This window comes from Hyperolius riggenbachi, chromosome 6, assembly GCF_040937935.1.
Source record: "Hyperolius riggenbachi isolate aHypRig1 chromosome 6, aHypRig1.pri, whole genome shotgun sequence".
Lineage (NCBI taxonomy): Eukaryota > Metazoa > Chordata > Amphibia > Anura > Hyperoliidae > Hyperolius > Hyperolius riggenbachi.
Genome location: NC_090651.1, coordinates 282375404 through 282398545, shown reverse-complemented (window position 1 = coordinate 282398545; position 23142 = coordinate 282375404). Strand labels below are relative to the sequence as shown.

The following is a 23142-nucleotide window of genomic DNA, read 5'->3' as shown; positions in this document are numbered from 1 at the left end:
GGTCTGAGGAATAGCATGGCTTTTGACGATACTTTAATAACCCTTTCCAGCTTTATGCAAGGCAAAATTCTTCATCGTAGGTCTTCTGAGAGCTCTTTTGTGTGAGGCATCATTCACATCAGGCAATGCTTCTTGGGAAAAGCAAACCCAAAACTGGTATGTGTTTTTATACAGCTGGACAGCTGTAACCAACACCTCCAGTTCCATCTCATTGATTGGTCTCCAGCTGGCTCACTCCAATTAGCTCTAGGAGATGTCATCATTCTAGGGGTTCACATACTTTTTCCACCTGCACTGTGAATGTTTACATGGTGTGTTCAATAAAAACATGAAAACATTTAATTATTTGTGTGGTATTAGTTTAAACAGACGGTGATTGTCTGTTGTTGTGACATAGATGGAGATCAGATCACATTTTATGACCAATATGCGCAGAAATCCATATAATTCCAAAGGGTTCACATCATTTTTACTGCTACTATACATAGCAAGTTAATGAAAATTGTGCAACATGCTTTATATATGCAACACTTGCGCTGCTTCTGTAACAGGCAACATACAGTAAGTGATGCACGTATAAAATGAGTTACATAACTTGCTACATGAACTGCATAAATCTGCTATCTGCACCAGGTAAATTTACCATTCTTTTGTGAACATACTCCTACTTGAAAAATTAGAATATCGTGCAAAGTTCATTTATTTCAGTAATTCAACTTAAAATGTAAAACTAATATATGAGACTCATTACATGCAAAGTGAGATATTTCAAACCTGTATTTGTTGTTTTTATTTGTTTGTGGCTGAGTGGCTTGAGAAAGAGCTTTCGAAACAGCGGGCTGTCACCGCCAAAGCCTATTTTTTTGACTATTATGTAATTTTAATGGCATTTCAATAAAGAGCTTATTTTTATTCTGTGGTGTCAGCCCTTTTATTATGCAAACCTTTATTTGTTATAATTTTGATGATTATGGCTTACAGCTTATAAGAATCCCAAAATCTCAGACCATTAGAATATTGGGAAAATGATCAATATTCTAGGCTCGTAGGGACGGATTTATCAAAGCATTACTGACAGTTTTTTTTCTTATAAAACTGTTCTACCCAGCAGAGGAACTGTTCTGAATGATAATAAGAAACTTCCTTATGTAATAGCGACAGTTTAGCAAGGATTTCTAGAGCTGCACTACAGTTAAGAAAAATGCAAATCGATCCCTAAACTCTTCAGATTAAGAAGTGCTTCATATCAGTTCTCCAGATAGTGCAGCATTGCAGGCATGTGGTTTGTGAAGGGCTCTTCCCCCCTCACTCAGAGCCTGCTGACAGCAGATGTGTTGGTTACCTCAGCAACAGTAATTTCCCTCACACACTGCGCTGCCTGAGAGACCTTCCTAACTCCTCCTATTCCTAACAGTTTAAGAAGGAATCTGCACTATTTAGTGATTTCTTAGGATGACTGAGACAGTTCTGCATGGATTTCTAAAAACCTCCAAATATTTTGTCTCAATCTTGATAAATGTCCCCCAAAGTGTCAGACTTGAGCCAGCTAATGAATCCAAAGCACCTGCAAAGGGTTCCTATTTCATATTATAAGTTTCACCTTTGAAGTTGAATTACTGAAATAAACGGACTTACACACGATATTCTAAATTTTGGAGTTTTAGCTTTATGTCACTTAAAATGAATAGTAAACTTTTACTCATTGCATAATTGTGTTCCTTTCCTATAGTTTATAGGGCATACCTCAAGCCAAATACTTTTTTTGTTTTGTTTTAATACTCGAATTCCCGATAAACTTAACAAGCCTCGCCCACATCTTTTCAGAGAGCCTTGGCACTCAGTCCAGGTAGCAAGGGCTTATGGGAGCTCAGTCTGGACAGGAGGAGGAGGAGGATACTAGCCAGAGATTTCAGAGGCAGAGGGGGAGGGAGAAGGAGGGGGGAGTGACATTTTCCACAGGCTGAGGACTAGAGATGCTATCAGCTTGTCTCAGTGTAGTGTGACAAACAGAACATGACTGATCTGAACATGACATGATAATGACTGAACATGACATGATAATCATAAACTTTTGAAGCCATTTGCAGCTAGATTTGCTGTGTAAACTATCTAAACTTTAGATAAGATATATAGACAAGTAACTTGTTATAGTTACTTTTTCATCTCGGATCCGCTTTAAAACAATCTCATTGGTTACATTTTTTAATTAACAGATTGATTTATATTTAATTTAGAATATATTGTTTTAATCACTTTATAATTTCTTTATATTATATGTTTTTATAGAAGCAGTAGGCCAGGCCTCAAGTTCTTCAAGCAGTAAGTATCTGTTTCTTTGTATGTTGTGTGATAGTACTTACACAGCGATAGTGGCAATTCATTACTACTGTGCAAATGTGTGAACAGTAGTGCTGCTGTTTGAATCCGGGTTTCCGAATTCAGAAACCTGAATAATGCTGTCTGTAGCACTTCATGAGCAATACTTGTGAAGAGGGTCTTGAAGCTGCGTTCCACGTGACTCTGACGCTTCCTCCTTCCAGGCGCAAGTCGAAGGCATTGGAGTGACGCGAAGCACCAAATGGAATGCAAGTTTGTGACTCTCTCCCCATGTAATGGTCCTGAAGTGCTGCGGATGGCATTATCCAGGTCTTTCATCTAGGAAACCCAGATTTGAACAGCAACATTAGTGAACAGCTAAAATTAGCATACACACATCTGCATTGTAAAAACATGTCAAATGCATGCTTTTGTAAATAATAAAGGTAGTAAACTGAGAATCTCCTAAGAGGAAACGGACTAGTCCAAAATCAAATCTGTCAGATTTGTCCTACCTACTGTAACTGACATACGAAAAAATTGTAGTTTATAGTGCATGTTACTGTGGGAGAAATTGACATTTTATATGTATCTATTTTTAAATAATTTTTTTCACAAAAATGGTACTTTAGAGTATTTACACATGCTAGTCTAATCTCAGCAGAGGTGGCTCTGGCCAGCTGAGGGTCTAGTGTGTGTACAGCTGATCCCACGTCACTAATAGATTTGGAGTTCTGGTCCATCTTAGCTAAGTGCATAGTTCTCCTACCACAGAAAGCCACTCCTCCGTATAAAGTAAAATGTAGTTCTGTTAACGTAATAATCACTATGGTATCCTGAATTTTGTTTTAGGTGAGTCAGCAGCAAAGCAGCTGGAGAGCACTCTGACTGGTCTTATTGTTGGAATCGTTGTTGCTGCACTGCTCGGGGCTGCCCTGGTGATTGGCAGCATCATCTTGTACAGGATGTCCCGCCTTCGAGCATCTCAGAATGAGAAGAAGAATGGAGTGGATAATTTCACCTTCACTGGGAAATAAGCACTTTTGAGAGTCATAGTAATATATACTGAGAAAATGATATTGCATAAATCACTTTAGTAAAAAAATTAAATCGCGTTCTTAATACGCTGCATGTTAATTACATGTTAATTTGAAGAAATGCTTGCAGGTATGTATTATAATCAGTAACTACTTTTAAATTTATGATGCATTGCACTTTGATTTATGTGTCTTTATAACAGAGATTACTTGTTGATTCTGATTTATTTTCCTATTATTGCCTTAATAAAATTTATTATAAATGTTGCTTCACCTTTTTATGATTCCTCTGGTCTGATGACATCTCAGTACTTTACTTGCTAGGTCTCTTTTACATGCAAATTTAACATTGGTAACACAAAACAGAGTTTCCTATTTTTATTTTCAGTTTAACTGCAGAACTTTTAAGACTGCATTCTAAACAGCTGCCATGACAGTCTGATGTAAAATCTGCTTCATTTAGCCGCAAAAAAAAGGAGAAAAAAACTGAAATAATGACTCTTTGAATTTGTGAACACACCTGTTGTCAGCAGTCTTTTCACAGTCAGATAAAAGTGTTTTGCCTTCTATTTACTTTTCAGGACATCAGGTTGTATTTCACAAGCTGTTCAAAAGCTTTATTTTCATAGATAACAGCACTAACTCTTATGGTGCACAAAAATATAACAGGACTTCAGACAGTTTCTTAAAGGACAACTTTAATGGGACAGATATGGAGTCTGCCATATTTATTTCATTATAAACAATACAAGTTGCCTCGCAGCCCTGCTGATCTATTTGGCTGCAGAAGTGTTTGAATTACACCAGAAACAAGCATGCAGCTAATCTTGTCAGATCTGACAATAATGTCGTAAATGCATAATCTGCTGCATGCTTGTTCAGGGCCTGTGGCTAAAAGTATTAGAGGCAGAGGATAAGAAAGATAGCCAGGCAACTGGTATTGTTTAAAAGGAAACAAATATGGCAGCCTCCATATCCCTCTCGTTAAAGTTGTCCTTTATTAGGATTAGTACTTTATGTACCAATGTTTATCTCGTCATGTGTCACATGTCTATTCATGTACACTTTAAGAGATCTCTAATGCCATTAAGCAATAACTAACTCCCCACCACAGTAACTCTACTGCTACACTAGATTGTTGTGAAGAGTAATTTGTTCTTCAAGTTTCTCTATGTTTCTTATCAAGTGCTGTCTCTCAAGACAGAGAGCTTTCAAGTGATAACACCGTCCCTCTAAATCTTGTAGATTCTGTAGCGCAACTTCTTTCTCTAAGATTTTAATCAGTTCAGAGTTCATTTGGTCCAGGGTTTCCAGCAGATGCTCTGTGCTGATCCATTCCTGATTGCTTTCTTCTTTTATGGCTGTGCTGTAATGAAATAACACGTTGTAAAGTAACACATGACATGAACTCCAAGGTCATACATATAGCCAGTGTTAGGACTAGTGCATACATGTGACAACACTCCCCCCGTAGTCAAAATTATCAGCCCCCCTGAAAATTCATGCCACCCCTATGACCCCTTTTGTGGCAGAGTAAGCACAGCGGAGCTGTGTAGACATATATTCCTGGCCATGCTGCATTGGAAGCCTTCTTCCTCAATGTAGCCACTTGCTCTTTGCTGCCCTCCTCTGGCTACCAATCACATGTGATGTAAACAGGTGCCAGAGGAGGGCAGAATAGGGTCGGGAGGTATAAGTGACCCGATGGAGTGTTGACAGGCCGTGGTGCTCAGCAAGATTTCGGATATCCGAACTACCCAGATAATCCGAACTTTTTCCACTATCCGAACTTCGAATAGCAAGTCGGATATTTTTTAACCACTTAAGCCCAACTGGACGAGATTTCTCGTCCAGTTGGGCTGCGCACACTCCCGCGGGTCGCGCGCGCTCCCGCGGGCCCCCCCGTGCGCGCCCCCGCTGCTGGCCGCTAGCCCACCGATCAGTGAAAGGGATTATAAATCCCTTTCGCTGATCGGACCCCCCCGGAGAAAAGCCGACAGCGTCTCTTCAGACGCTGCGGCTTTTCTGAGCTCTGGTCTTCTTTCTTCTGCCTGGGAGCGAGATCGATCGCTCCCAGGACTTTTGATTCTGGCCATCTTGTGGCCAAATAGCAAATTACACCTAAAAAAAAAGTTTTAAAAATAAACATATAAATATATTAAAAAAAAACCCTGTTTACCTCCCACACCAAAAAATACCCACATACAAGTTTAAATTAAAAAAAAAAAAATTACAATAATAAAAAAAAAAACAAAAAAACATAAATAGTTACCTAAGGGTCTGAACTTTTTAAATATGCATGTCAAAGGAGTATATTAATATGATTTAATAAATTATGGGCTTCTAAACCGTGATGGACGCAAAACGGAAAAAATGCACCTTTATTTCCAAATAAAATATTGTCGCCATACATTGTGATAGGGACATAATTTTAACGGTGAAATACCCGGGGCATATGGGCAAATACAATACGTGAGTTTTAATTATGGAGGCATGTATTATTTTAAAACTATAATGGCTGAAAACTGAGAAATAATGAATTTTTTCCATTTTTTTCTTATTCTTCCTGTTAAAATGCATTTACAGTAAAGTGGCTCTTAGCAAAATATACCACCCACAGAAAGCCTAATTGGTGGCGGAAAAAACAAGATATAGATCAATTAATTGTGATGAGTAGTGATAAAGTTATTGGCAAATGAATGGGGGGTGAAAGTTGCTCGGATGTAAAAAAATTTCAACCCTTCGGGCTTAAGTGGTTAAAATCCAAGTAGACTATCCGAGCAAACTGGGATTTCCCATCTGAAATCCGAAATCCAGGCGGATAGTTTCTTCAGATATCCGAGCAGAAGCCAAAATCACTTTGAATGGCAAAAATCCCTTTCGAAGGCAGTCAGGCCTAGAGAGAGAGAGAGAGACTTTTGGAAGCATTTTACGCCATTTTCAGGTCACTTCCGGTTTTCTATCCGGATATCCGAATCCGGCCGGATATCCAGGATATTGGGTTTGGATATCCGAGTTTACTCGGATACCAAAAAGTTTGGATTCGGATATCCGATTCGGATCCGGATATCTGGGTATCCGGATCCGAATCAATTCGGATTTTAAAAAGGGGTATCTGAGCACTCCTGTTGACAGGTAAATATTGCAGTGTTTCCCCGCACTTCCTCTGCAAACTGGAAAAGAGGTGGAATGGGCCCCTTATCTCTAAAGGCCCCTGTGATCGCGGTGGCTATTCTTATGTCCCTGGGCTAGTGTACTCACCTCAGTTCAAGTTGTTTTCTGACTTCAACCTGAGCTCACAGGAAGGTTTGATTACTATCGAAAGCAAATAACTTCAAACTGCAGTTGACGTGCAGCCAACATGCAATAAGCCTGAACTCAAGGGTCCATCCATACTTACACTAGGTGTAATTTATTCAACATGTCCTGAACTGGAGAACAAAGGCAGGGCACATATTTCAATCTCCCATTGCTGCCTGCTCCAGCCGCTATCATTGCCACTAAACTCAGCTGTCTAATGACTGCTGAGCTCCATGGGCCACAATACTTAGTTAACCTTTTCTGGGCAGCAATCTTAAAGACCAGAACCTTTTTTATTCAGTTGTGATTGGCCCACAATGTTCACATTTGTGAACACTGTGGGTCAGTCACAACTGAAAAAAGGTTTTACTATTAGGTACCCTCTGCAGGTTTTAGCAGAGTATGACAATCACCTCTGAAATTTCCAAAGGCTCTCATTTGTATGAGGTCATGGTTTATCCAAAGAAAAAGATGGTGACTGAACACCCGTTTCTGTTTTGGAAGATATTTTATCGCTATTACAAGCATCTTCTTCAGGTGAAATGAATCAAAAGAAATACCTGGGCACATATACAGTATCTACAGTTCATTAATTTTCATAGTTCTTAGCTAACAAATTGTCTGTTTAAAGGAACACTATCAATTAAAATGACTTTTTTTTAAATACTCTATATTAGGGTACACATTACCACTAGCGCTAGGGGCACTTTATTTATTCACCCAGTTTTCTCTCCCTCTCTCTCTGCTTAAAAATTATTCTTCATTCCGCACACAGCTCACAAATATACTTTACTGTGTCACAGCATGCAGGAGACATGAGGAGGAGGCTGATCTGAGGAGGTAACAGGTAACTAGAGGAGCTGTAATATTGCTGTATTATAACTAGCAGGGAGATGTGTATACAATATTCCTGACCGACTGACTGGCTTGTTTGTGATGCTACATTCCAGGCTGCATCTACTTCATAGGCTGCTATGAGAGGGAAAGATGCTGTTTACAAAGGCATTATCAGGATCTTTATCAGTCAGAGAACAGAAGACAAGGAACACACATTGCTGGAATCGTTAACCCCTTACCACCATTTGAATAAGATTCTTTCAGCAAGGTGATTATTAAACTATACACTGAGGAGTTGATAGCAACCTCCCTGTGCAGGAACATGGTCTAGCCCTTTAAGAGCCTAACACTTTTGTATCTAAAACTGATGACGGGTTTTACAGCAGAGAGACAGAGCTGTGTGAAAAAGGAAATTGCTCTTAGTACTTGTGCTAATGTGTGCCCTAACATACAGCATTTAAAAAATAAAATGCTTTAATTGATAGTATTCCTTTACATTTACATACAGTCTATGGATCGTAATTGTTTATACTGTCTGGCTGAAGGTGTGTCTTTTCTTCAATTGGAGATTTTAAAAGCAATGGCAATTTTAAAGGCAATGTAAATCTTCAGCTAAGCAATTTGAATTACCACAGTCTGACATAAAGTACATTACTACTCTTTCACCCATTCATCCTAACCTCTGATGTTATCTAAGTGCCGGTTGTAAATTTTCCACTATGATTTAATAACTATGCCCTATAAGTGACCTGCATAGGGTATTATGCTATTGGTATTATAGTTTGTCCCCTGGACAGTGTGTTAGACTTGATACTATATCATGTTGCTATACAGAAAAAGGCCACATTGTCATATATAATAGGCTCTGTCCCCTTCTCAGAAAAAGGAAACCTCCAGGGAAAGTTTCTGTTACAATGACAGAAGGGGGAGTGCCCTGTCATTACTGGCATGTATTCATATACAGTGACCTGCAAAAGTATTCAGCCCTCTTGAAGTTTTCCACATTTTGTCACATTCCTGCCACAAACATGAATCAATTTTATTGGAATTCACGTAAAAGACCAATACAAAGTGGTGTACATGTGAGAAGTGGATCGAAAATCATACATGACTCCAAACATTTTTTTTAAACAACTGCTAAACGGGGTGTACGTAATTATTCAGCCCCCTGAATCAATACTTTGTAGAACCACCTTTTGCTGCAATTACAGCTGCCAGTCTTTTAGGGTATGTCTCTACAGCTTTGCACATCTAGAGACTGAAATCCTTGCCCATTCTTCTTTGCAAAACAGCTCCAGCTCAGTCAGATTAGATAGACAGCATTTGTGAACAGCAGTTTTCAGATCTTGCCACAGATTCTCGATTGGATTTAGATCTGGACTTTGACTGGGCCATTCTAACACATGGATATGTTTTGTTTTAAACCATTCCATTGTTGCCCTGGCTTTATGTTTAGGGTTGTTGTCCTGCTGGAAGGTGAACCTCCGCCACAGTCTCAAATCTTTTGCAGACTCTAAGAGGTTTGCTTCCAAGATTGCCCTGTATTTGGCTCCATCCATCTTCCCATCAACTCTGACCAGCTTCCATGTCCCTGCTTTAGAGAAGCACCCCCAGAGCATGATGCTGCCACCACCCTATTTGACAGTGGGGATGGTGTGCTCAGAGTGATGTGCAGTGTTAGTTTTCCGCCACACATAGCGTTTTGCATTTTGGCCAAAAAGTTCCATTTTGGTCTTATCTGACCAGAGCACCTTCTTCCACATGTTTGCTGTGTCCCCCACATGGCTTGTGGCAAACTGCAAACAGGACTTCTTATGCTTTTCTGTTAACAATGGCTTTCTTCTTGCCACTCTTCCATAAAGGCCAACTTTGTGCAGTGCACGACTAAAGTTGTCCTATGCACAGATTACCCCACCTGAGCTGTAGATCTCTGCAGCTCGTCCAGAGTCACCATGGGCCTTTTGACTGCATTTCTGATCAGCGCTCTCCTTGTTCGGCCTGTGAGTTTAGGTGGACGGCCTTGTCTTGGTAGGTTTATAGTTGTGCCATACTCCTTCCATTTCTGAATGATTGCTTGAACAGTGCTCCGTGGGATGTTCAAGGCTTTGGAATTTTTTTTGTATCCTAAGCCTGCTTTAAATTTCTCAATAACTTTATCCCTGACCTGTCTGGTGTGTTCTTTGGACTTCATGGTGTTGTTGCTTCCAATATTCTCTTAAAACATATGGATAGCAGTCCTCAAACCAATGGATCTAAGTTGGAATGTGTTATAATGAGGGCCAGGCTATATAGTAACCTTAAGCTCCTCAACCCAACCAACTCATATGGGCCCGAAAGAAACCAAAAAGTAAATTTGAGCAACAAACAAACAGCAGTAGGTTGAAAAAAGGGCCTCACAGGGATCCAAAAATACAAAAATCTTTATTGAAGACCAAATCTCAATTTTCAACACACAGATAAAATCAATTAAAAATAAGGGCCCCAGGGGCTCCTCATCCACTCCTCACACACCATACCGCATCACACATGCAACCCAACTAATATTACTGGTAATGGATGCTCCAGCAGCTATAGCAAAGCAGGTATGTATAAATATTTAAATCATGTGGCTGGCCCTTTAAGAGCTAGTGCACTGCTCGTATATGTAATCTTTTGCGGAATCCTCTTTTTTCAGGAGGGGTAGGTAGATAATAGATCCACAATGGTGCTAGGTTGAACTCAAAAGGCAAAAGAGTCACTAAGTTCTCCTATGCAGGTCGACCTGTCACTGGGTCGCAGTTAGTGAATATCAAAAACATCCTCTCCAATCCTTCAACATAAGGGTGTCAGATCACATGAAAAATAAAGTTCCCGCAGCTTACTTGTGTACCATGGAGCGTCCACAGACTCTGAACAACTTACGACCGACTGGGCTTACAGGTCCCCGACACGCTGCAGTCCGCGGTTAGTGAGCGTTGTCTGTATAGGAGTCTCTGCTCTCACAAGTCGCACTGCTATCCCTCCAGCAAGTAGTAGGGTCTTGGTGGCAGCGGTGAGCATGATCAACCCGCCTGTTGCTCCAAGGCATCAGCGTCCCGGCGGGGATCGAACGCTCGCGTTTTTCAGGTAGTGGGCGAGGCTAGCCTCCTGGGACTCCTCCCACTTACATGTTTCGCCAATAGGCTTGGCTTCCTCAGAGTGACGTCAGGGGGAGTGATCATACATCTCAAAGGCTTCTTTATACTGACAGGCCTGGTCATGTGACCCTTTTCAAGCGGCCATCTTTTGTTCTGGAACCAAAGTTTTTTCGCCAGCAGTTGCTAGCATAGCAGCATGAATTGAAATTAGAATTAGAAGTGACACTTAGGTATTAACACCTTCGATGTGGCCCAGAAGTCAGAGCTAATGAACGGACCAAATGTCCAGGACATCCCACAAGTGAGAAAAGGATGCATCACATAGCAGTGTATCCCAATCGGTTGTGCATATTCAGGTGAACAAAACGGGCAATCAATTAGTTGGTTCATCCTAGTTATTCATACAGTTATTATTCAACATTCAATGTCACCCATCATTTCCATCCACTCTGACATGCATCTATCTCAATTTCCCATTGGACTTAAAGGGGACCTCCACCATAAACAGCTGATCAGTTCAAAAACACTGAAAAGTCCATCTCGGAGTTTAAACCTAGCGGAGACAGTGTTCCTAGCTTATAAATCCACATTGTTTCAACCCGACATAGCTCCTTCTCTATGTCAGTCTTTCTTGCCCCTTTCTTTATGGATACCAGAACCTTAGCTAGACTCCCCTTAAAGGTACCCCCATGATACTGCTGGTAGTGATCTCTAAGTGGACCTTTACAATTCTCATTTTTGTTTCCAACATTTGATATATGCTCTAGAATTCGGGTCTTAAAGGCCCGCGTGGTCATTCCAATATAGTGTTGACCACAGGGGCAGGTAACCATATATACTACCCCTGTGGTCTCACAGTTCATAAACGCACCAATATCATACTCCCTCTCATGCTTTGTGTCCCAGAAGGTTTTTGTTCTGTGTACAAAGGGGCAGACCTTACACCTCCCACAGCGGTACATACCCTTTGGGGGTGGGGCAGATGAAAGCCAATTTCTCCTTTCCTCCTGTAATTTTTTACTATAAAATTCTGAACTTACCAGGTGGTCTTTTAAATTATGTGCTCTTTTAGCCGTTATTGTGGGATATGGACCCACTATTTCAGCTATATCAGGTGATGCTAGCAGGATTGGCCAAAGTTTTGTCAAGCAGTTTCTTAGAGAGTTCCAGTGTAGTCCATATGGTGTCACTATACCTTCCCTTCTGGCAGCACCTGATCCATCTCTTTTGCCCTCCAAGAGGAGTGATTCGCGGTCCCGATTCTTTGCTCTCTGAAGGCATCTCCTCAGAGTTCTATGAGGATATCCTCGCTCTCTGAGGCACCCATACAGTTCACGGGACTCAGCATTGAAATCCTCCTCATTGGTACAGTTCCTCCTTAAACGGAGGAACTGACCATAGGGTATATTCCTCACCAGGTGACCGGGATGATGGCTGGAGGCATGGAGGATGGTGTTGCCTGACGTTGGCTTCCTATATGTCGTGCTCACCAAGGCTCCATCCCTGACCGCAATTCTCAGGTCCAGGAACGGTAATTCCTCGGCATCACTAGTATAGGTAAGTTTGATATTCCTTTTGTTAGCATTCAAGGTGTCAATAAAAACTTCTAGCTCAGCTCTTCCACCTCTCCACACCACCAGCACATCATCAAAAAATCTAATCCAGAGGGCGACGTGGCGCCGGAACATATCCATAGTGTACACATCTCTCCTCTCCCAGTAACCAAGATGGAGACAAGCATACGCCGGCGCACACGCCGCCCCCATCGATGTCCCGGCCACCTGGTGATAAAACCTGCCCTCGAAGAGGAAGAAGTTCTCAGTAAGCACTAGGTCAAAAATGTCCAGCAGGAATTGATTATGTTCAGGTAAGTTCGGGTAGGATTCACCCAGGAAGAAAGAGACTGCCTCTAGACCTGCCCTGTGTGGGATCGACGTATATAGAGACTCAACGTCAATCCCCACCAACAGGGCCCCAGGGGGGACAGAGACCCCAGAGATGACCCTAAGGACATCCCTTGTGTCTTGCACGTAGGACGGTAAACCAGACCCCTTAGTTTTTTATCCACAAACTGTCCAATTCTCTCCATGGGGCCTCCTATTCCCGACATAATAGGGCGACCTGGAGGGCGTTCTCTATTTTTATGTAGTTTCGGGATAAGGTAAAAAGTCGGTCTCACATATTCCATAACTTTTAGATATTCATACTCAGACCTTAATAAGAGGCCTTCGGATAGCGCTTCTTCCAATTTTTGATTGATTTTAGTGACCAAGGGGGGAAAGGGGTCTGTGGCAAGGCGACGGTAGGTGGCCCCATCATCCAAGTGACGGTGTGCCTCCTCCAGATAATCCTCTTCCCTCCAGAGGACCACATTTCCCCCCTTGTCACTGGGCTTAATAACTACCCCTCTAAGATCCTTTAGTTCCTTCAGTGCTAACCGTTCTTCCTTGGACAGGTTGTGTTCACCTCTGGGGTCTAGCTCCAGGGCTCCTATCTCTTTGGAAAATGTTTCCAAGAATACTGATAGGTACTTGTTTGTGCTGATGGGTGGCATGAATTTTGATCTTTTCTTTAGGCCTGTTGGCGGTATGGAATTATCATTTAGGGATGGATCATCCCCCTCCATATCATCACATGATATTTCTTCATTGCCCTCATCCCACAGTAGTTCTAAGGCCATAAGGGCTTCCCTCTCATTCAAATTCAGGCAATGATAGATTTTTTCCACATCTCTAGGCTCATTTTGGGAATTTTGTTTGTCCTTATACATTAATTTTAACATAGTTCTTCTCAAAAATAGTATAACATCTTTATAGACAGTAAATTCATCCCCCTTTTGATTTGGGGCGAATGATAGGCCTTTTGACAACAAAGAGATGTGGCGTGATTCCAGCCTGAAGTCGGTGAGGTTCACCACATTTACTCCTATCTGTTCTTGTTTTCCTTGTTCTGACTGCGTCCCCTCCTTAGTTCCTCTCTCTGTTCCTTGTCCTTCAGCTCCCTTCCCCCTCGATCCCTCCCTTTTGATCCTTTCCCTATACCTTTTCCTTTGTCCTGGACGTCGCTTTCTTGTTCTTCCCCACTGTTCTCGTCTAAAAAATTCACCTGCCTTGAACTTCCCTCATCTCCCACTGTCTCTGGGTCTTCATCCTCACTTTGCTCCACATTTGGTCTAGGTACTGAGGGGGGCGGGCGTCGAGGCCGACTCCCACTACCCCTTCTCCTAGATTTTGAACGTCCTCGCTTGGGTTTTAGAGATGGATCAAATACTGCCTCTATATTCCATTCCGAAATATCCTCCTGGAATTTGGTCTGTTTCATCTTTTTAATTGTATATTGAGCCTTTTCCATATATGTTTTTAGATTGTTATTTAATTTAAGAACATCAGGGTGTTCCTTAAAGGCATCCAGTTCAGCACTGCTTTGATCTACCGCCTCAGATAATGCTTCTAACTGTAATTTTTCCTCCTCTATGAATAAACTTAGAATGTGTAGGCCTCTCTTCAAACAGTCCTCCTGCCAGATCTTTTTAAATCTTTCTGTCTGTAAATTTTCAGCTGGTGATATTCGTTCCCGAATTCCATGAGGGATAACTTTGGCTTTTTGGTAGGACTGTAGGAAGGAGACATTCCACCTTCTTTTTAATTGTTTCTCCATTAAGTTCCTATGACTACGAAATAGTTGCCATAGAGGTTCTTTTGCCGTGCTGATTTTACTGGAGCCTTCCTTCTCTGATTTTGAAAAGGCTGTTTCTATTTCCAGCTCAAAAGTTTTTGGAATTCTGTAAGCCATTTTTCAATAGTACACACTATTACCAGTAATATTAGTTGGGTTGCATGTGTGATGCAGTATGGTGTGTGAGGAGTGGATGAGGAGCCCCTGGGGCCCTTATTTTTAATTGATTTTATCTGTGTATTGAAAATTGAGATTTGGTCTTCAATAAAGATTTTTGTATTTTTGGATCCCTGTGAGGCCCTTTTTTCAACCTACTGCTGTTTGTTTGTTGCCCAATATTCTCTTAGACAACCTCTGAGGCCATCACAGAGCCGCTGTATTTGTACTGACGTTAGATTACACACAGGTGCACTCTACTTAGTCATTAGCACTCATCAGGCAATGTCTATGGGCAACTGACTACACTCAGACCAAAGAGGGCTGAATAATTACGCACACCCCACTTTGCAGTTATTTAATTGTAAAAAATGTTTGGAATCATGTATGATTTTCGTTCCACTTCTCACGTGTACACCCCTTTGTATTGGTCTTTCACGTCGAATTCCCAAAAAATGTATCCATGTTTGTGGCAGTAATATGATAAAATGTGGAAAACTTCAATGGGGCCGAATACTTTTGCAAGCCACTGTACAATGTTTGCTCAAAATTACATACTGAACACAGTCAAGTATGAAATGAAACGTTAGAATCAACTGGTGTCTGTCCTATACCAAATATCAGACTATAGTCCATTCAGTTCAGAATGTGTGCAGTGGAGATCCCCTCCCCTCATCAGTCTGCAGCATTGGTGTGCTCCAATTCAAAGTGCATAGGGCCTAAAGGAGTGTGTTCACCTATCCATCCTCACCTCCGCTAGTTCCTCTATCCAGCTGCTTGCACCCTGATATGCACTGCAGCATTAAGGAAATACATTACTACAGCTACCTGTGCTGCATTCCGTGGGTGCCATGCCCCTTTCTTCAGCTGACTTCTGCTTGTCTTCCATATACTGTAGGTCCCAGTCACTGTGTGTTCTAGGTCCTCACTCTACAGTCAAAACCTCCACCTGTATTGTGATAGTCATCTCAGTTGTTCATACAAAGCTTCATATAGAGGTTAAGAAACCTGAAAAACACTACCCAGAAGAGATTGGAGCCCAGTATCTCAGAACGTGTGTAGAGGGGGAGGGGGTGGGGCTGAGGAACTATCTGGAGGGACTGAAACACAAATAGGGGTAGATGGTCTGCTACTTTTAACTGTGCTCTGGAAGACACTAATTGCTGCAGGTTATGCTCCATTTTGCGTTCTCTGCACTTTATATTACAAGGATAACATTGGTGGCTGCAAAGCTGGTAATGACCACACTGGCAGAATTGATATAGAACCAGTGTACAGACAGACAGTGGGGGAATAATGGCAAAGGTTGTCAATTTCCACTCAAGTGAGCCATGTTTACCTGTTCTCTTGGATGAAAATGGTGGTTTAGTTAATACTCAAATCAGTGCAAATTTGTATTTATATGATAAAACTTACCAGGTTTCATCAATTAAGTTGTTTGCGAAGAACTCTTTTTTCCTTTTCGCCAGTTTCTCCTTCAGTGTTAACTCAAGTTCAGATATAGGTAACCTTTCTCCTGTCTTTACAGCCTGCAAAAATAAATACAAATCTCATTAAAATTTCACAGACATGATCATGCTCACAACATTTGTTTATCATTTCTAGCTCTAATCTGTTGTATTTAGTTTCAAATAGTTTATAATGACAGTTTAAAAACAAACATACAATAATCTGTTTTGTCAAACACATTTTTCCCACAGTCTACAACCTGAGGTTGGTTTTTAATGTAAGCCTGAGGTAACATGTGACATGAAGAGATAGATATGTAAATGTACAGTGCAAAACATACAGATAGCAGACTTAGGTCAGTTTTTTTTTCTTTTTCTGCCTGAATGAGTGAAACATTTAGGTCTGCAAGTGACAGATTTATAGTATAATGTTCACTGATAAGGAATTACAGCCATAAACCACTTTCCTGACAGCGAACAGTTTCTCAATGCAGTGTAGGGATGACATAGGTCAATAGTTCATATATTTTATATTGAGTAAAAAGTTCTGGGGTAGTGAGCCCCTCAAGGTGCGATCTGGCCACCCGACAATCACTCGGCTGCTCCCATGTTAATCACTAGAGGAATATGTAAAAAAGAGAGGAGCGCTCTGAGATTTCCAGCAATGATAGGTCAATTAACACTAGGAAAGGTCTCACCTAGTATTAGTGTGGCCGGTACAGCGTACTCAGCCGCGATTCGCATGCGTCCCTCTTAGGCAGCCGGGGACCGGGCTCTCCGTGGCAGCAAGGCAGAGACAGGGCGGAGGCGACGTCACCAGCTCCAGACCTCCTTGCGATGGTAGCGAGGACTTCTGTTCAAACACACGCTGGAAGGCGTGGTGAGCAGCGTCCAATTGTCCGTGAATGGTGAAAATAGAGGCAGGGGAATAGACTGGCCACAGTGTTACAATATGGCACAAAATACATATGGGACTATAAAATAAAGGTTTACCGGCCACACTAATACGAGGTGAGACCTTTCCTAGTGTTAATTGACCTATCATTGCTGGAAATCTCAGAGCGCTCCTCTCTTTTTTACATATATTTTATATTGGACAGCATGGTGGCATCGTGGTTAGCGCAAAACATTGTGAATTGTGGTTTTACCTCTCCATGGGAAGAATTTTTCCCTGCCGGGTGAAGTTTTATTGAAATAAGTTGAGGAATGAAGTCGATGTTGTCCTTTGACCAGTTGTATGTTTTTGACAGACTTCTGCACTGTGCTGAGCATGGATTATTAAGCTGTGAATGGCGTGACAATTCATATTTGGTAAAGAAGCCTTCAGTGAAGCAAACCTTTATTGCCTACAAAGAGAAATAGATTTTCAATAAAGGAATGTCATAATCAGCCATGGACTGTGAGGAAAGGCAATAATCAGTAATGGACTGTGAGGATGGTTGTAGTTAACATCAATATATACATAAGAGAATAAAATAAAGAGAGAAAATATGTTTAAAGCTCTATTGCTAACTAGAGACATGTGCGGGCCATAACACACAGGGCCGGTGCTTCCATAGCAGCAACCTGGGCAATTGCCCCAGGGCCCTGGTCCAGCTGCCGGGACCCCTCAATCCCCCCATCTGCAGGGGCATAGGGGCCACGGTTGCAGCGGTCGCCTGTGCGACCGGGCCCCTGATTGGCCTACTTGTCCTCCCTACCTGCTGCCACTGAAGGAGTCGGATACTCACTTCGCCACGATCCAAGCGCTGCAGCTACGAACTTCTTCCTGTTCTTGTGTTCCATCTCACAGTAAGAGTGCCCTCTAGGGGGTGCTCTTACTGTGAGATAGAACACAAAAACAGGAAGAAGATTGTAGCTGCAGCGTATGGATCGTGGCAAGTGAGTATCTGATGACTACTGAGCCGCTGCTGGTCCTGCTGCTGCGCCCCCCATCCTCCTGGCTACCTATACTGAGGTACCTATACCTGACTATCTAAACTGAGGCATCTAATTCTAGCTATCTATACTGAGGTACCTATTCCTGACCAGATGCAATGACCAGCTACAGACCTGTCTCTAACCTCCCCTTTCTGGGCAAGCTAATTGAAAAAGCTGTTTACCTCCAGCTAGAAGCCAAAATCCTACAAAACAACAGTTATGACCCATTCCAGTCTGGCTTCAGGAAACACCACAGCACTGAAACTGCCCTCATCCAAATATGCAACTACCTGCTCATGGCAAGAGACAGAGGAGAGTGCTCGATCCTCATACTGCTAGACCTTTCTGCAGCCTTTGATACAGTTGACCATGACATCTTGATAAACAGGCTACAGGAATACTGCGGCATTGATGGCATAGTTCTTCAGTGGTTCCAATCCTTCTTGAGTGGCAGAACCCCCAAAGTGTCTATGGGGCCCTTCCTGTCCACCCCTGTATCACTTAAGTATGGGGTGCCCCAGGGCTCAATCCTCTCCCCCCTGCTTTTCATGATTTACATGTTACCGCTTGGAAAACCAATCCAAAAACATGGCCTGACATACCACTGCTATGCAGACGACACCCAACTATATCTTTCCTTCAAGCTTGGTGTGACAGACCCAACTCTAATTATAAATGCCTGCTTACATAAACTACAGCAATGGATGAATGACAACTGGCTGAAACTAACTGCAGACAAAACTGAAGTCCTTCTGATTGGAGGGCAGAGCATGATAACAAAACAACTTAACTTGCAGTCTTCACCACTGGGAATAGGAGGCACGGATCTACGCAGCTCTGATCATGTGCGTAGCCTGGGAGTCCTAATTGATGGAGAGTTAAACTTCAGAACTCAAATCTCTGCTGTGGTGAAATCATCCTATTTTCACCTGAAGAACATTGCAAAAATCAAGCACCTCATCCCCCCAGAAGATCTGCCAACCTTAGTCCATGCCTTCATCACATCCCGACTGGACTACTGTAATGCTCTCTACACTGGCCTTCCAAAAAAGGTCTTGCACCGCCTACAGCTGATACAGAATACTGCTGCCAGACTGCTAACCAACCAACCCCGTCACTGCCACATAACGCCAGTCCTGCACTCCCTTCACTGGCCACCTATAGAATGGAGGGTCCTATTCAAGATCGGCCTACTGACATTTAAATTCCTGAATAATCTAGGCCCTGGATACATGAAAGAAATGTTGCAGCTGCGTAGCAATCCCCGCATTCTCAGATCCACAGGTTCTAATAATCTAGTCATACCCAGAGTCCGCTTGGAATCTTTTGGTCCCAGAGCCTTCTGTCATGCTGCCCCTACGTTTTGAAACTCCTTACCTCAACAGATCAGGACAGCTCCATCCCTGGACGTGTTTAAATCCAGACTGAAAACCCACCTGTTCAGTTTGGCATTTGCAGAAATATAACTTTTGTTGTGTGAATACTTCATCCTACTACTAATTACTGAATCTGAGAGAGCCTAAGTGCTTTGAGTCCTATGGGAGAAAAGCGCTATAGAAATGTTATTTTATTGTATTGTATTGTATTATCTATACTCAGCCATCTAATTATAGCTATCTATACTGAGGTACCTATTCCTGACTATCTATACTGAGGCATGTATCCCTGGCTACCTATACTGAGGTACCTATTCCTGACTATCTATACTGATGCATCTATCCCTGGCTATCTATACTGAGGTACCTATTTCTGACTATCTATACTGAGGCTGCGGCATGTATCCCTGGCTACCTATACTGAGGTACCTATTCCTGACTATCTATACTGATGTATCTAATCCTGGCTACCTATACTGAGGTACCTATTCCTGACTATACTGAGGTACCTATTCCTGACTATCTATACTGAGGTTTCTATCCCTGGCTATTTATACTGAGGAACCTATTCCTGACTATCTAGACTGATGCATCTAATCCTGGCTACCTATACTGAGGTACATATTCCTGACTATCTATACTGATGCATCTAATCCTGGCTACCTATACTGAGGTACCTATTCCTGACTATCTATACTGAGGTACCTATTCCTGACTATCTATACTGAGGTACCTATTCCTGACTATTTATACTGAGGTACCTATTCCTGACTATCTATACTGAGGTTTCTATCCCTGGCTATTTATACTGAGGTACCTATTACTGACTATCTAGACTGAGGCATCTAATCCTGGCTGTCTATACTGAGGTGCCTATTCCTGACTATCTATACTGAGGTTTCTATCCCTGGCTATTTATACTGAGGTACCTATTCCTGACTATCTAGACTGAGGCATCTAATCCTGGCTATCTATACTGAGGTGCCTATTCCTGACTATCTATACTAAGGTACCTAATCCAGGCTACATATACTGGGGGCACCTACTCCTGGCTATTTAATGTAGGGTGGGGTGGGGGGGAAGAGGCAGGTCCAATTTCTGCATCGGGGCCCCGAGGTTTGTAGCTACGCCACTGCCCATCTGTATTGAACTGAATCACAGCATCTCCTAAATTGCAGCATCTCCTCTGTTTTTGCAATGGTCGCTGTGTATCTTGAGCGGCTGATGCTGGAGAGAGGCTCTCTGAGTTGGGAGATAGTGCTAATTTGTCAGTAGTGTGCTTGCTTCATCTACAGCCGCAGTCTTTGGGATGCCACCAACAGCAGCAGGCCTGTGACTCATTTGTAGGGAAGATCAGCCCTTCACTCCAGTTCTCCGTAAGTCCGAAGTAGACACAGTGTGCTACTATTTTGGTAGAGCTGGCTCCAGTGGACAGATGTTAACCCTTAATATGGCAGCAATGGGCATAAGTAAATCGCACCATCCACATAGGTCTCAACCCTCCAGGAATAATTCAACCGATTTTTATTGCGTACATGAGCGGTGGTATAGCACACAAAAGGCACAATGTTTCAGGCAAAGGCCCTTTCTCAAGTGCTTAAGCACTTTTTTAATGCGTACATGAGCGGTGGTATAGCACACAAAAGGCACAACATTGTGCTTTTTGTGTGCTATACCACCGCTCATGTACGCAATAAAAATCTGTTGAATTATTCCTGGAGGGTTGAGTCCTATGTGGATGGTGCGATTTACTGGGACTAGATTGAGGGGCTTAATGGACCTCTCACCACACTGGACTACCCAGAAGAATTGAACTAACTCTGTGGCCGGCAGGTACCACTTCACATAGCAATGGGCATAAGTACAGGAGTGCATTACTTAGCTGCAAGATCATTGTGTAATGGGATATTGTCAGGACGTGAAGAATTCTGTCACCTGATTACCAAGCTTGCCCGTACTTTTTCTATCAGGAGTTTACTGAAACTATCGGTAGTATGCATGTATGTATGGACAATGGAGTTGAATGAAAAGTTTGCAATATGTGTAAATTTGGGCTTGGCAGCCATCTTGGGGGCACTGGGGAGCAATTTGTCAAAACTAAAGGGGACCCTAATACTGCTTACATGGAGGGGTTTTTGATCCAGGGGCCCCAAGTTACTTTTGCTACTCCATTTCCCTTTAGATGTGATTTAAAAACTCTGTTCACAGTTTTTCAGCATTGAATTATTATATTCTTGAAGAGTGAATGCTTTGCGGCAACAGATAAAACATCACTGTTTTTTCTTTTCAGGTCCATTACTGACATTGGGACATTAGAGTAGACTTCATGTAGATGTGATCTGTAGTGGATTGCACACTCTCCACCTGCTCTCCCCTATCCCTGGGACTCCTGATTAGAGATGGCCCGAACGGTTCACATGCAAACTTATTTGCGCAAACTTCGGTGGTTCGCGTTCGCGTTTGTTAGTATATCTATGTTCCCCTTGTCGTCTTATTGTGCTTTGTAAACCGCTGCGGAATATGTTGGCGCTAAATAAATAAAAAATAAAAATAATAATACTTCCTATCTTATGACATGCAGTGTCAGGAGAGCCATAAGCTGTTAAGTTGTATGTCGCTGCTACATGGAGTAGTGAAGAGGACCAGTCCTGCCAGAATTGGGTTAAGTACATGCTCTGTTGCAGCTGCCTTTGCTCTGCATGATCACGGGGCGGGGTTGGGGGGGGGGCGGGGAATAGGTGATTGAGAGGCCCATGTTCAGGGGTGGAGGAGGTGGTGGTGGTGGTGGTGGGGAGACGAGGTGTGCCTCAAAGTTCTTTTACTCCTTAGGACTTTCAAGTACTGCACAGACAGACCAAATCGTACTGCAACATTGATGTTTTATCAAGAAAAATACCTGGTAGAAGGTCCTCAGGAACAAAGGGTTGAAGTCATCACAGAAGCCATCAGAAATAATGTGAGATGTGCAGTGCACAAGTAATAGAGTAAAACTCCCAACAGACTGGAGGTATTCCCGAGAAACAAACAGGTTATTTTCAGATCTCTGCAATGATTGCACAATATAATGTCATTAATATAAAATGCAAATATCATTTTATAACAGACTAACAATCTGGTTACTTAAATGATGGCTCTTTCTTGACCAGTAGGAAGCACCCGCAGAAAATTCAAAGACTCGTGTGTGGGCTTTCCTATAATATCCACAGTAGTAGAGTATAGGGTCCTCATGGAGGAATCTCACTGATTCAGTGATTGGACCAATGGATAGCTCCAGCAGCAGATTTAACCACTTCATTCCATGGGATCAAGGGTCCATGTGCGTGTGTGGATGACAGTGCACACATAGGAGGTTTATAAACATACATTTTGCAGGAAGTGGTTAAAGATGCTTTTTGCTGATGCTCTCGTTTTTCTGCTGTGGCTTTAATCCAGCGGTGATGTGGAGGTTTCGGTGGTGTCAGTTGTTCTTTGGTGGGACGTGGTGGTGTTGGGGGTGCCCAACAGAGGTGCACGGGAAGTGGTGGGAAGTGGTGCTGCTGGGTGTGCCCGGCAGAGTTGTGGCACAGAGCAGCAATGTAGGCGGGCCCCGCAGGTCCAGCAAGGTGGGCTGTGGGTGAATTTGCAATAAAGATTTTTAAAGGAAAGGAAAGAAGTTGACAAAAGAAAAAAAGGTGAAAGAAGATGAAAGAAATATCCAGATGAAAATGTACCCGGAAGAAGATTATGCCACTGGAAATAAGTATAGAAATTAAGAAAAGGACATATGGGCCCATATGCAATTAACTTTTTCTCCTGAGTTTTCTCCTAGGTGATATTTTTAAACTTGTCAATAAAAGGCCTTTTTAGGTACCAAAGAGCAAGGAAATACTCAAAATAATTTTGATAGTACTTTTCACCTACTTTTAAGCACTTTTTCAGTTGAAAATTACTGGAAAGTTATTTTAAATAGTAGATGAAAAAT

General features: G+C 42.2%; 2 protein-coding genes across 2 annotated transcripts in view; one reads left to right on the top strand and one right to left on the bottom strand.

The window, feature by feature from the left end:
• The window catches only part of LOC137522167 (zona pellucida-like domain-containing protein 1), a 69111-nt gene extending 65758 nt beyond the window's left edge, over window positions 1-3353 (top strand). Inside the window, exons 10-11 of the mRNA XM_068242199.1 lie at window positions 2287-2319; window positions 3169-3353. Of these exons, the coding sequence (XP_068098300.1) occupies window positions 2287-2319; window positions 3169-3353 (218 nt within the window). The remainder of the gene's footprint in view (window positions 1-2286; window positions 2320-3168) is intronic.
• Window positions 3354-4142: 789 nt separating this feature from the next.
• Window positions 4143-23142, bottom strand: part of LOC137522769 (uncharacterized) — a 73999-nt gene continuing 54999 nt past the window's right edge. The window contains exons 14-17 of the mRNA XM_068242830.1: window positions 22078-22224; window positions 17034-17231; window positions 15854-15966; window positions 4143-4719 (exon numbers count right to left, since the gene is read on the bottom strand). Coding sequence (XP_068098931.1) covers window positions 4479-4719; window positions 15854-15966; window positions 17034-17231; window positions 22078-22224 — 699 coding nt within the window. The 3' untranslated portion in view covers window positions 4143-4478. The remainder of the gene's footprint in view (window positions 4720-15853; window positions 15967-17033; window positions 17232-22077; window positions 22225-23142) is intronic.